The sequence below is a fragment of the Myotis myotis genome, unplaced genomic scaffold, assembly GCF_014108235.1.
Source record: "Myotis myotis isolate mMyoMyo1 unplaced genomic scaffold, mMyoMyo1.p scaffold_m19_p_1, whole genome shotgun sequence".
Lineage (NCBI taxonomy): Eukaryota > Metazoa > Chordata > Mammalia > Chiroptera > Vespertilionidae > Myotis > Myotis myotis.
Window position 1 is genome coordinate 93561861 of NW_023416313.1, and position 12035 is coordinate 93573895.

At 40.0% G+C, this 12035-nt stretch overlaps 1 protein-coding gene across 1 annotated transcript in view; it reads left to right on the forward strand.

Moving 5' to 3' along the window:
* CUNH10orf67 (chromosome unknown C10orf67 homolog) overlaps positions 1-12035 on the forward strand; it is a 107381-nt gene that overhangs the window by 78090 nt on the left and 17256 nt on the right. The window contains exons 12-14 of the mRNA XM_036328118.1: positions 1983-2069; positions 5872-5951; positions 6026-6091. Coding sequence (XP_036184011.1) covers positions 1983-2069; positions 5872-5951; positions 6026-6091 — 233 coding nt within the window. The remainder of the gene's footprint in view (positions 1-1982; positions 2070-5871; positions 5952-6025; positions 6092-12035) is intronic.

The window sequence follows — 12035 nt, forward strand, 5'->3', positions numbered from 1 at the left end:
TCGACGCCTCTGGCCAAGGCATCAGGCCTGGGCAAGGGTGGTGCCCGTGATCGGGGGAGATGGGGTTCCCCTGCCCAGGCCTGAAGCCTGGGCCAGAGGCGTCAAGCCTGGGGCGGGAGTGGGTGGGGTGCCAAGCCGCCAATTGGTGTGAACTACAGAGGAAGCACCTTTTCTGACCGCTCATTGGTTAAGCTCCCTGTATGCCACTGGTAATATTCTTAGTAACTTGGGTAATAAGAATCCAAAACGGTGATCTAGGATTTTTCACCACACTCCTGGTGACAAAAATGAAGGTCCGCTGCTGGAGGGCTAAGAAATGTCATATCCTGCCCTAGCCACTTTGGCTCAGTGGATAATGCCTTGGCCTGCCGATGTCAGGGTCTGGGTTCAATTCTGACCAAGGGCATGTACCTAGGTTGCAGGCTCCTCCCTGGCCAGGGCCCAGGTCAGGGCTCATGCAGGCGGCAACCAATCAAAGTGTTCCTCTCATTTTGATGTTTCTCTCTGTCTTTCCCGTTCTCTTTCACATTCTCTAAAAATCAATAGAAACATATCCTCAGGTGAGGATAAAAAAATAATAAAGAAATTATTATTATATGAAAGACACATCTTGAAAATGCCTAAAGAAAGTTGTCATTTTTTCATGGTGACGGGACTGGTGTCCGTGTTGATGAAAACACCTTGGTGGCTGCGGTGACTGGCAGTGGCTGCAGCAGCGGGGTTATGGGGCTGGTTCCTTCCCCTGATCAGCCCGGTCACCTCCCACAAAGCAAGGCCAGACTGCAGCTTAGGCCCGCTCCTCAAGGGGAGCAGGGAGCGGGCCTAAGCCGTCAATAGGACATCCCCTGAGGGCTCCCAGTATGTGAGAGGGGGCAGGCTGGGCTGAGGAACACTCGCCCCCCCCAAGTGCACGAATTTCGTGCACCGGGCCCCTAGTATATATATAAAAGCTTAAGCGACCAAACAACCAATCGACCAGTTGCTATGATGCGCACTGAGCACAAGGGGGCAGACACTCAATGCAAGAGCTGCCCCCTGGTGGTCAGTGTGCTCCCACAGCAGGAGTGCAGCTCAGCTGATGGACCCATCCCAGTGGCCTACCAGCCCAACAGCAGCCACTCACTCTCTCAGTAGGCCTGCAGGTCCAATCTCCAGAGAACAGGCCAGGCACTGATGGACCGGCACTGCTGGCATGATCTTGACAGTGCAGCAGGTCTCCTGGAAGTTGGCCTTGGGCACCGCTGCTACTTCTCCTCCCTAGATGCTCCACAAGAAAGGAACGATATAAAATCAGCCGACAGGTGGACGCTGACAAACTGCACTAACGTCAGCAGCACGGATCTGAATCCCAGGCTGGTGAGGGGATCCCACCGCTCACCCAGATTGCCAATCGTGTCCTCCCCCCGCCCCCCGCCCCCGCCCTGCTCCTCAGGATGGGCGCCAGATGCAGGGCTTATGGCTGGCGAGTGCTGCTGCTGCTGCTGCTGCTGCTGCTGCTGCTGCTGCTGTGGTGCGAGCCTCTCCCAATTGGGACTGACTGAGCACGAGCCCGTGGCAGGCGCAGTGGAGCTGGGATGAGTAGGAGTGGCAGGCAGGAGCAGCAGGCAGCATTGGACTGCTGGTTTCAGCCTGATCCCCACAGGCCACCCCAAGGGAACCCACCTGCACGAATTTGTGCACCAGACCTCTAGTGCAATATATAAACACTGAACTTTATAAATTGGATAAGGCAGAGAAGATCCCTGTGGGACTCTGGTTGACATATTTAAATCTCAGTTTCCTTTCTCTAAGCTACAGAGAAGACACATCTTTATGCATTAATTTGAAATGTTATACAGGGTAGGGCAAAGGTAGGTTTAGAGTTGGAAAGTAATACAAACATTAATAAATAATAACACAAGAATAAACTCTGTTTCTTGTATTCACAACTGTAAATCTACTTTGTCCCACACTATATTTACCTTGGTTTATTTCCTTTCCAGGTTGCAACTGATAAATCTGTTGAGACACATGAAGATGAAGAGGCGAAAATTCAACCTGAGTATCATCTAAAATACTCAGTGGTCCAGGTATAATATGACTATTATGACCATTATTATTACACTAATTATTCTTCATATTGATGCTGGTTATTCTTAGAAAGTAGCAATGACTTTGATGGAGAATTAGTTTTGTTTGGTGTTTTTCCTCTTAAAAAAAAACCGTTGTTGAGAATATTACAGATGTCCCCCATTTCCCCCTCGTTGTCCCCCTCCATCCAGTTCCCACCCCACTCCAGACCTTCACCATCCTACTGCATGTGTCCATAGGTAAGATCTTTGGTTAATCTCCTCCTCACCCCCCTACCCACTTCCCTCTGAGATTCATCAGTCTGTTCCATGCCTCTGACTCTATTTTACTCACCAGTCTGTTTATTAGATTACTTGTTAACTTATTTTGATTTTTACGTTCAATTGTTGATAGATATGTATTTGTTGTCATTTTAGTCATATTTTTATCTCTTCTTCTCCTCCTCCTCCTCCTCCTCCTCCTCCTCCTCCTCCTCCTCCTCCTTCTCTTCTTCCTCTTTTTAAAGAATTCCCTTCAACATTTTATATAATACTGGGTTTGTGGTGATGAACTCCTTTAGCTTTTTCCTGTTTGTGAAGCTCTCTATCTGACCCTCAATTCTAAATGAGATCTTTGCTGGGTAGAGTGATCTTGGTTGTAAGACTTTGCTATTCACTACTTTGAATATTTCTTGCCACTCCCTTCTGGCCTTCAAAGTTTCTGTTTGAGAAATCAGCTGACAGTCATATGGGTACTCCCTTGTAGGTAACTAACTGCTTTTCTCTTGCTGCTTTTAAGATTCTCTCTTTGTCTTTAATCCTTGGCATTTTAATTATGATGTGTCCTGGTGTGGGCCTCTTTGGGTTCCTCTTGTTTGGGGTTCTCTGAGCTTCCTGGACTTGTAAGTCTATTTCTTTCACCAGGTAGGGGAAGTTTTCTGTCATTATTTCTTCAAATAGATTTTCTTGCTCTCTCTCTCTCTTCCCCTCTGGCACCCCCCATAATGCAAATGTTGGTATGCCTGAAGTTGTCCCAGAGGTTCCTTATACTATCTTCATATTTTTGGATTCTTTTTTCTTTTTGCTCTTTTGCTTGGGTGTTTTTTGCTTACTCATATTCCAAATCATTGATTTGATTCTCTGAATCCTCTACTCTAACTGTTGATTCCCTGTAAATTATTTTTTTAAATAATTCTTTCTTGTAGAAAGTCCCACTATTTCGCCATTGACCCCTACCAGCCTGCTCCCATCCCCCGCCCAGGTCCTTACCACCTCATTGTCTGTGTCCATGGGCCATGCATATATGCATACAAGGACCTTGGTTGGTTACCTTACAGTCCCCCCTCCTCCCACTTCTCTCCAAGATTCCACACACTGTTCCATGCTTCCATATCTCTGTATCCATTCCATTCATCAGTTTATTTTGTGACTTTCCACATATGAGTGAGATCATGTGATACTTATCTTTCTCTGACTGACTTATTTCACTTAGCATGATACTCTCCAACTCCCTCCATGCTTTCTCAAACGGTAAGATATTCTTTTTTACTGCTGCATAGTAATCCATGCTGTAAATGTACCACAACTTTTTTATCCACTCATCTACTGATGGGCACTTGGGCTGTTTCCAGATCTTTGCTATTGTGAATTGTGCTGCTGTGAACATACTGGTGCATACATTCTTTCTGACTGGTGTTTCGTGCTGCTTAGGATATGTGGCAGTTCCATATTTAATTTTTTGAGGAAACTCCATACTGTTTTCTATAATGGCTGTACCAGTCTGCATTCCCCCTAACAGTGCACTAGGGTTCCCTTTTCTCCACATCCTCGCCAACACTTGTTATTGATTGATTTGTTGATGGTAGCCATTCTAATAGGTCTGAGGTGACACCTCATTGTCATTTTACTTTGCATCTCTCTGACAATCAGTGAATTTGAGCATTTTTCATATGTCTCTTGGCCATCTGCGTGCCCTCTTTGGAGAAGTGTCTATTTAGGTACTTTGCCCATTTTTAGTTGGATTGTTTGTCTTCCTTCTGTTAAGTTATATGAGTTCTTTACATATTTTGGATATTAATCCTTTATCAGATGTATCATTGCCAAATATGTTCTCCCTTTTGGTTTTGTTGATGGTTTCTTTTGCTATGCAGAAACTCTTTATTGTTTGTGGTGGTGTTTTTTTGTTTGTTTTAAATATTTTTATTGATTTCAGAGGGGAAGAGAGGAGAGATAGAAAAATCAATGATGAGAGTGAATCATTGATTGGCTGCCTCCTGCATACCCCCTACTGGAGATAGAGCCTACAACCCAGGCATGTGCCCTGACTGGGAATCGAACCATGACTTCCTGGTTCATAGTTCTATGCTCATTCACTGAGCCACCTTGGCTGGGCCAGAAGCTTTTTATTTTGATGTAGTCCCATTTGTTTATTTTCTCCTTAGTTTTCTTTGCCCTAGGAGATGTATCTGTAAACATATTGCTATGACGGATGTCTGAAATTTTGCTGCCTATGGTTTCTTCTAGGGTTTTTCTGGTTTCACAACTTACATTTAAGTCTTTTATCCATTTTGAGTTTATTATTGTGCATGGTGTAAGTTGGTGGTCTAGTTTCATTTTTTTGCATGTATCTGTCCAATTTTCCCAACACCGTTTATTGAAGAGACTGTCTTGACTCCAGTGTATGCGCTTGCCTCTTTTGTCAAATGTTAATTGAGAGTAATGACTTGGGTTGATTTCTGGGGTCTCTGTTCCGTTCCATTGACCTATATGCCTGTTCTTGTGCCAGTACCACGCAGTTTTGATTGCAGTGGCTTTGTAGTATAATTTGAAATCTGGTATTGTGATCCCTCCAACTTTGTTCTTCTTTCTCAAGATTGCTGCAGCTATTTTGGGTCTTTTTGATTACATATACATTTTTTGGATTATTTGTTCTAGATCTGTAAAATATGCTGTTGGTATTTTAATAAGGATCACATTGAATCTATAGATTGCCTTGGGTAGTATGGACATTTTAATGATGTTGATTCTACCAATCCATGAGCACAGTATATTCATCCACTTATTTATATCTTCTTCTATCTCTTTTTTCAATGTCCTGTAGTTTTTTGAATATAGGTCTTTTGTCTCCTTGGTTAAGTTTATTCCTAAGTATTTAATTTTTTTGTTGCAATGGTAAATAAGATTGCTTGTTTAGTTTCTCATTCTGAGAATTTATTACTGGAGTATAAAAAAGCCATTGATTTTTGGGTGTTGATTTTGTATCCTGCTACATTGCCAACTTCATTTATTAAATCTAATAGTTTTTTGGTGGAGTCTTTAGGGTTTTCTATGTACAATATCATAATGAGATTTTTACTTCCTTCTTTCCAATTTGGATGCCTTTTATTTCTTCTTGTCTGAAGGACTAGGACTTCCAGTCCTACATATGTTGAATAAGAGAGGTGAAAGTGGTCATCCCTGTCTTGTTCCTGTTCTTAGGGGAAATGGTTTTAGTTTTTGTCCATTGAGTATGATGTTTGCTGTAGGTTTTTCATATATGGTCATTATCATGTGAGATATGCTCTCTATTCCCAATTTGCTAATAGTTTTAATAAAAATGGGTGTTGGATTTTGTCAAATGCTTTTTCTGCATTTATTGATATAGGTGTTTACCTATGCCACCATCTTCGAGAATTAGTTTTATGAAGAGTCAGAGGACATGATTGCCTCCATAATATGATTCTGGGGTATAACCCTGACATACTCAAAGAAATACTTCAGATTTATGGAGAAACAGGGTGTATTGTTCATGTAATTAACTTTGTGATGTATTTTCTATTGAAAGGTTGAAGAGAAACATACTTTGGAGAAGGAAATAGAAATGTTAAAGAAAAGTTTGGAGAATGAAAAAATGTTGACAGAAAGGTACTGGAAATAATGATTAATAACTACTCATTTGTAACTAATACAAAATTTAACTATCTATAAATTTGTTACAGGTTTAGGAAGGAAGCAGAACGGATAAACAAAATATGGGAAAAGAAATTTCTTATTCTCAAGAACAGGTATAGTGTGGTAATATATAAAAATTATAGTTATAGAAATGTGACCTATCATCTTTTAAGGAAATGAGGCGAAATTTTTCCGTATATATTAATTAATATTAGCAAGAAGTTCAAAATAATTGGCCTAAAATAGAATGGTAGTCAAAGTCACCTCAAAGAAAAAATAATTTAAAACTTTCATTTCCAATGTCAATGTTTCAACTTTTAATGGATCAACAGGACAGGCAGTACCTATTGATTCCTGGGTTAATCAGACCTGCATAATCATCTCTCTTCATAGGGCATTAAAATGTTTTCCTGCTCATTTGCACATATTCATATTTAACTGGTCTATAGCTTCCTTGTAAAATTGCTTTAAATACTAGATCCCCTTTCTATTTTTAGACAGGCAACACCAACTCCTTAATTCTCAGATCTAATTTTTATTCAGATAATTATTTTAATTTCTCTTCCCCATGTCTTCTTAAATATGGAGAAAGTAAAAAGAAATGAATAAAGTGACACTAAAATTCTGAAAAAGCTGAAGGCATTGCCAATTAAAAAAAAATGCTTATTTTTTTCTTGTCCTAACATGTTAGTATTAACATTCTATGTTCTGTTCTCTCGGTTTCTGCCATAATTTCCACTAGAATTTCTTTGCATGTTGGAAATTTCTTTGCAAGATTTTCTCACAGTGAAGCATCTACAGGATAGATTCAATGTTGGTCTGATGTCGTAGGTCACACTTGAGGCTCATACCTGACTTCATGGGGTGATAATGCCATACATTTGCACTGCACTTCATAAACATGCAGTGTGTGTGTGTGTGTGTGTGTGTGTGTGTGTGTGTGTGTGTGTGTGTAAAATTCTGAACATTAGCACTGAAAAATCCCAGGTGTCATGTTGAGAATCTACATAACAGAAATACCACCAGATGATGAGTAAAGGATCTCCTCCTTGTGGTAAAACGTTCTGCTTTCCACTCCGGCTTGTGTTTCACATCTGTGATGATAACTATTTTGTGCTCTGAAAAAATGGGCATATTAATACTTCCCCTGTCCCTTCACAGAGTCATTATAAGGATAGCATATTGATACAGGTGAAACTAGAGGATGAGAACAAAGGAAAGTTTAAACACCCACCTAATTTCATTTCCCCACACAGGGAATTGGAGCTATCTCTGAAACCGAATAGAATGTCTTTCCCTTACTTATTTCTGTGGGGTTTACTTTCATCCTTAAGATTTATCATGTATCTGTCCCTATGGAATTCATTCTCTACTCAATGACCATTTACAGGAATATCTCAGTTTTACTTCAAATTGATTTGCTGTTAACCAAGATGTTGACAATCATATCTATCAACTTGGTCTCTGAAGACTTTATGTTGTTATCTAAATATTTAGAACAACAGGAAGTATTATTACACACTTTCTATATGTTTTCTCATTTAATTAACTAACTAGAATATAATGTTGGGACATAATGCATTTGTTCATAATGGTTTGGTTGCATCACCAAGGGCTAACTCAAGGTAATACATGCAACAACATAGAAAGTGCTGTGTCATGGTGTGGTATGGAGATTAAGTGGGCTAAAATGGCTATTTCATTTTGCAGTAACAGGTCGGAGATCAGGAACAATCATTTTTGTTTAGTAGAAGAAAAACTTCACCTTAGTCCAGGTGACAGTTTAATCCAATAATTTCTCAGCCAATTCATGGTTTATATTCAGTCCCAGTTGAATTTGGAGCTTCTTCTCCAAGCTCCTTTTTCATTTTTACTGAATTAGCTCTATTTCCAGGAACATCGAACTTATATAGTGCTGACAAGAGCAGGGACTAGTCCTTTTTCTTAACAAGGCATGCCTGGCTCTGCTGCTAATGTCATCATTGCCTTTTCTCTTGGCACAATGGTGCACAGGTGTGCCACATCAGCTCAGGAATAGATCACTACCTGGGTGTTGTCACTGTGATGGAGCCACTCCCACCTCAACTCCAGGAGTTGGTCCGTAGGAACCCTTCTGAGCCAGGATACAAAATCAATATACAAAAATCAGTTACTTTTCTTTCTTTTATTTTTTAAAACATCTTTCTATACACTAATAACAAATTATCAAAAATTAAAGAACAATCCCATTTACAATTGCATCAAAAAGAGTGAAATACTGCCTGGCTGATATGGCTCGGTGGTTGAGCATCGACCCATGATTCCTGGTCAGGACACATGCCTAGGTTGTGGACTTGATCCCCAGTAGGGAACATGCAGGAGGCAGCCAATTGATGTTTCTCTCTCATTGATGTTTCTCTCTTACTATCTCCCTTCCTCTCTCTCCAACACCAATTAAAACATATTTAAAAACAAACAAACAAAAACTTCATAAAAAAAAAAAACAGAACGAAATACTTATGAATAAATGAACCAAAGAAGTGAAAGATCTGTATAGTAAAAATTATTTAGTTGATGAATAAATTTGCAGAAGATGAAAATAAATGGAAAGATCCTCTGTGCTCTGGATTGGAAAACTTGATATCTTAAAATGTCCATACTACCCAAAGCCATCTATAGATTCAATGCAATCCCTATTAAAATCCCAACGGAATTTTTCAAAGAAATAGGAAAAACAATTATAAAATGTATATAGAACCACACATACACACACAAACACACACACACACACACACACACACACACACACACACAAAACCAAAAAAAAAAACAACCCAAAAACAAAAAACATCCACAAATAGCCAAAACAATCTTGAAAAAGAACAAAGCTAGAGGCATCATGCTTCCTGATTTCAAACTATAGTACAAAGTTATAGTAAAACAATAGAGTATTAGCATAAAAATTGACATGCAGATCAATGGAAAATAAGTAAACCCACATATATGGCCAATTAATTTATGACAAGAAGCCAAGAATACTCAGCAGGAAAAGGACAGTCTCCTCAATGAATGGTGTTGGGAAAATTGAACAGCCACGCCCCCCAAAATGAAACTGGAACCCTGTCTTACCCTGTACACAAAAGTCTACTCAAAATGGATTAGGTCTTAAATCTAAAATCTGAAACTAAAATTCCTAGAAGAAAACATAAAGTAAACTTCTTGACATTGGTCTTGGCAATGATATTTTGGATTTGAAACCAAAAGCAAAGGCCACAAAACCAAAAATGAACAAACAGAACTACAGCAAACTAAAAAGCTCCTGCACAGCAAAGGAAATCATCGTCAAAAGTAAATGGCAACTTACAGAATGGGAAAAAATACTTGGAAATCATATATATATTAAAGGGTTAATATAAAAAAATATAGAAAGAACTCACAGCCCTCGCCAGTTTTGCTCAGTAGTTAGAGCACCAGCCCGTGACTGAAGGGCCAGGGGTTTGATTCCAGTCAAGGATTGCAGGCTCCATCCCCAGGCACATGCTGGAGGCAACCAATCTATGTGTCTCACATTGATGTTTCTCTCTCTGTGTCTCTCCCTCTTCCACTCTCTCTAAAACAATCAATGGAAAAGAAGCCTCAGGTGAGGATTAACAAAAGAAAAGAAAAGAACTCACACAACTCAATAGCAAAACAACAATAATAACAAATGGCAAAAACACACAAAACAAACAATCCTATATAATAAAAGCCTAACATGCAAATTGTCCCCTCTACTGGAGTTTGGCTGGGAGTTCGAAGGTTCAACCAGTTGCGATGATGTGCACTGACCACCAGAGAGCAGATGCTCCAACCAGTAGGTTAGCTTGCTGCAGGTGCTTGTAGGCTGGACTGGAAAGTGAAGTGTGGGGTGAGAGCCATCAGGAAGCTCCCAGAGTTTGGCCTGAGCCATTCCCCCGCCTCCCCATTGGGCAGAAGCCGGTAAGGGCAGAAGCCAGGAGGGACTAGGTGGCACGGGAGGTTGCTACATGTGATCCCAGAGCTGTGGATTGCACAGCCCTCCACAGCCTGTGGTGTTCTCAGTGCACAATTTATACTCTTCAGAGCTGCTTCTTTTTATTTAAGTTTCACTAACTACTCCAGGAGAGTGGATAGCACCATTATGGGGGGATGGGCCAGGCACAACTGCCAGAGGCCAAGGGGTTGATCCCCAGTGTGGGGCGTGCAGGAAGCAGCTGGTCAATGATTCTCACTCATCATTGATGTTTCTATCTCTCTCTCACTCTCACTTCCTCTCTGAAATCAATAAAAATATATTTTAGCCCTAGCCGTTTTGGCTCAGTGGATAGAGCGTTGGCCTGCAGACTCAAGGGTCCCAGGTTTGATTCCGGGCAAGGGCATGTACCTTGGTTGCAGGCACATACCCAGTGATGATTGTTTTATGACTCGGTATATGGTCAATTTTTAAAATGTTCCATGTACACTTAAAAAGCATAGAAATTCTATCATTGGTGGGTGCAGTGTTCTATATATTTCAATTACATCAACTTTACTGTGTGGTTCATATTTTTTTATATACTTACTGATTTTTTGCTGCAGTTACTATTGAGAGAGGAGTATTACATTTCCCACTATGTTTATAGATTTATTTATTTCTCCTTTTAGTTCTGTCAATTTTTCTTTTAAACAATTTATAGCTATGTTGCTAGAAACCTAAAACTTTAGAATTCTTGTATTTTCCTGTGAAATTATCATTCATATGTGTCATTATGAGACAGATGCTCCTCTTTATCTCTATAATGCTTCTTGGCTTAATGTCTCCTCATCTAATATTATAACTATATCACTATTCTTCAGTTAAGGTTGCATGGTGCACTTTTTCCAGCTTTTTAAAATCAACTTACCTTATTTTTATATATTTTTTTATTGTTGTTGTTTTTTTTTTAGTTTAATGGCTTTTTTATTAAATTGTTTTATTGCTTAAAGTATTACAAAGAGTATTACATATGTCTCCTTTTTTCCCCGCCCTTGACAATCCCCTGGACTCCCCTACCCCCCCCCCCCCAGGGTCTTATGTCCATTGGTTATGCTTATATGCATGCATAAAAGTTCTTCGGTTGATCTCTTACCCCCCTCCTGCCCCTCAACCCTCCCCGGCCTTCCTGCTGTAGCTTGATAGTCTGTTTGAGGCTTCTCTGCCTCTGTATCTATTTTTGTTCATAAGTTTATAATGGTCTTTATTATCCATAAATGAGTGAGATCATGTGGTATTTTTCCTTCATTGACTGGCTTATTTCACTTAGCATAATGCTCTCCAGTTCCATTCATGCTTTTGCAAATGGTAAGAATTCCTTCTTTGTTACAGCAGCATAGTATTCCATCGTATAGATGTACCACAGTTTTCTAATCCATTCATCTACTGATGGGCACTTAGGCTGTTTCCAGATCTTAGCTATGGTGAATTGTGCTGCTATGAACATAGGGGTGCATATATCCTTTCTGATTGGTGTTTCTGTTTTCTTGGGATATATTCCTAGAAGTGGGATCACGGGGTCAAATGGGAGTTCCATTATTAGTTTTTTGAGGAAACTCCATACTGTCTTCCATAGTGGCTGCACCAGCCTGCATTCCCACCAGCAGTGCACGAGTGTTCCCTTTTCTCCACATCCTCTCCAGCACTTGTCGTTTGTTGATTTGTTGATGATAGCCATTCTAACAGGTGTGAGATCGTACCTCATTGTAGTTTTGATTTGCATCTCTTGGATGATTAGTGACTTTGAGCATGTTTTCATATGTCTCTTGGCTTTCTGAATGTCCTCTTTTGAAAAGTGTCTATTTAGGTCCTTTGCCCATATTTTGATTGGATTGTTTATCTTCCTTTTGTTGAGTTGTATGAGTTCCCTATAAATGCTGGAGATTAAAACCTTATTGGTGATAACATTGGCAAATATGTTCTCCCATGCAGTGGGCTTTCTTGTTGTTTTTTTGATGGTTTCTTTTGCTGTGCAGAAGCTTTTTATTTTGATGTAGTCCCATTTGTTTATTTTCTCTTTAGTTTCCAATGCCCTAGGAGCTGTATCA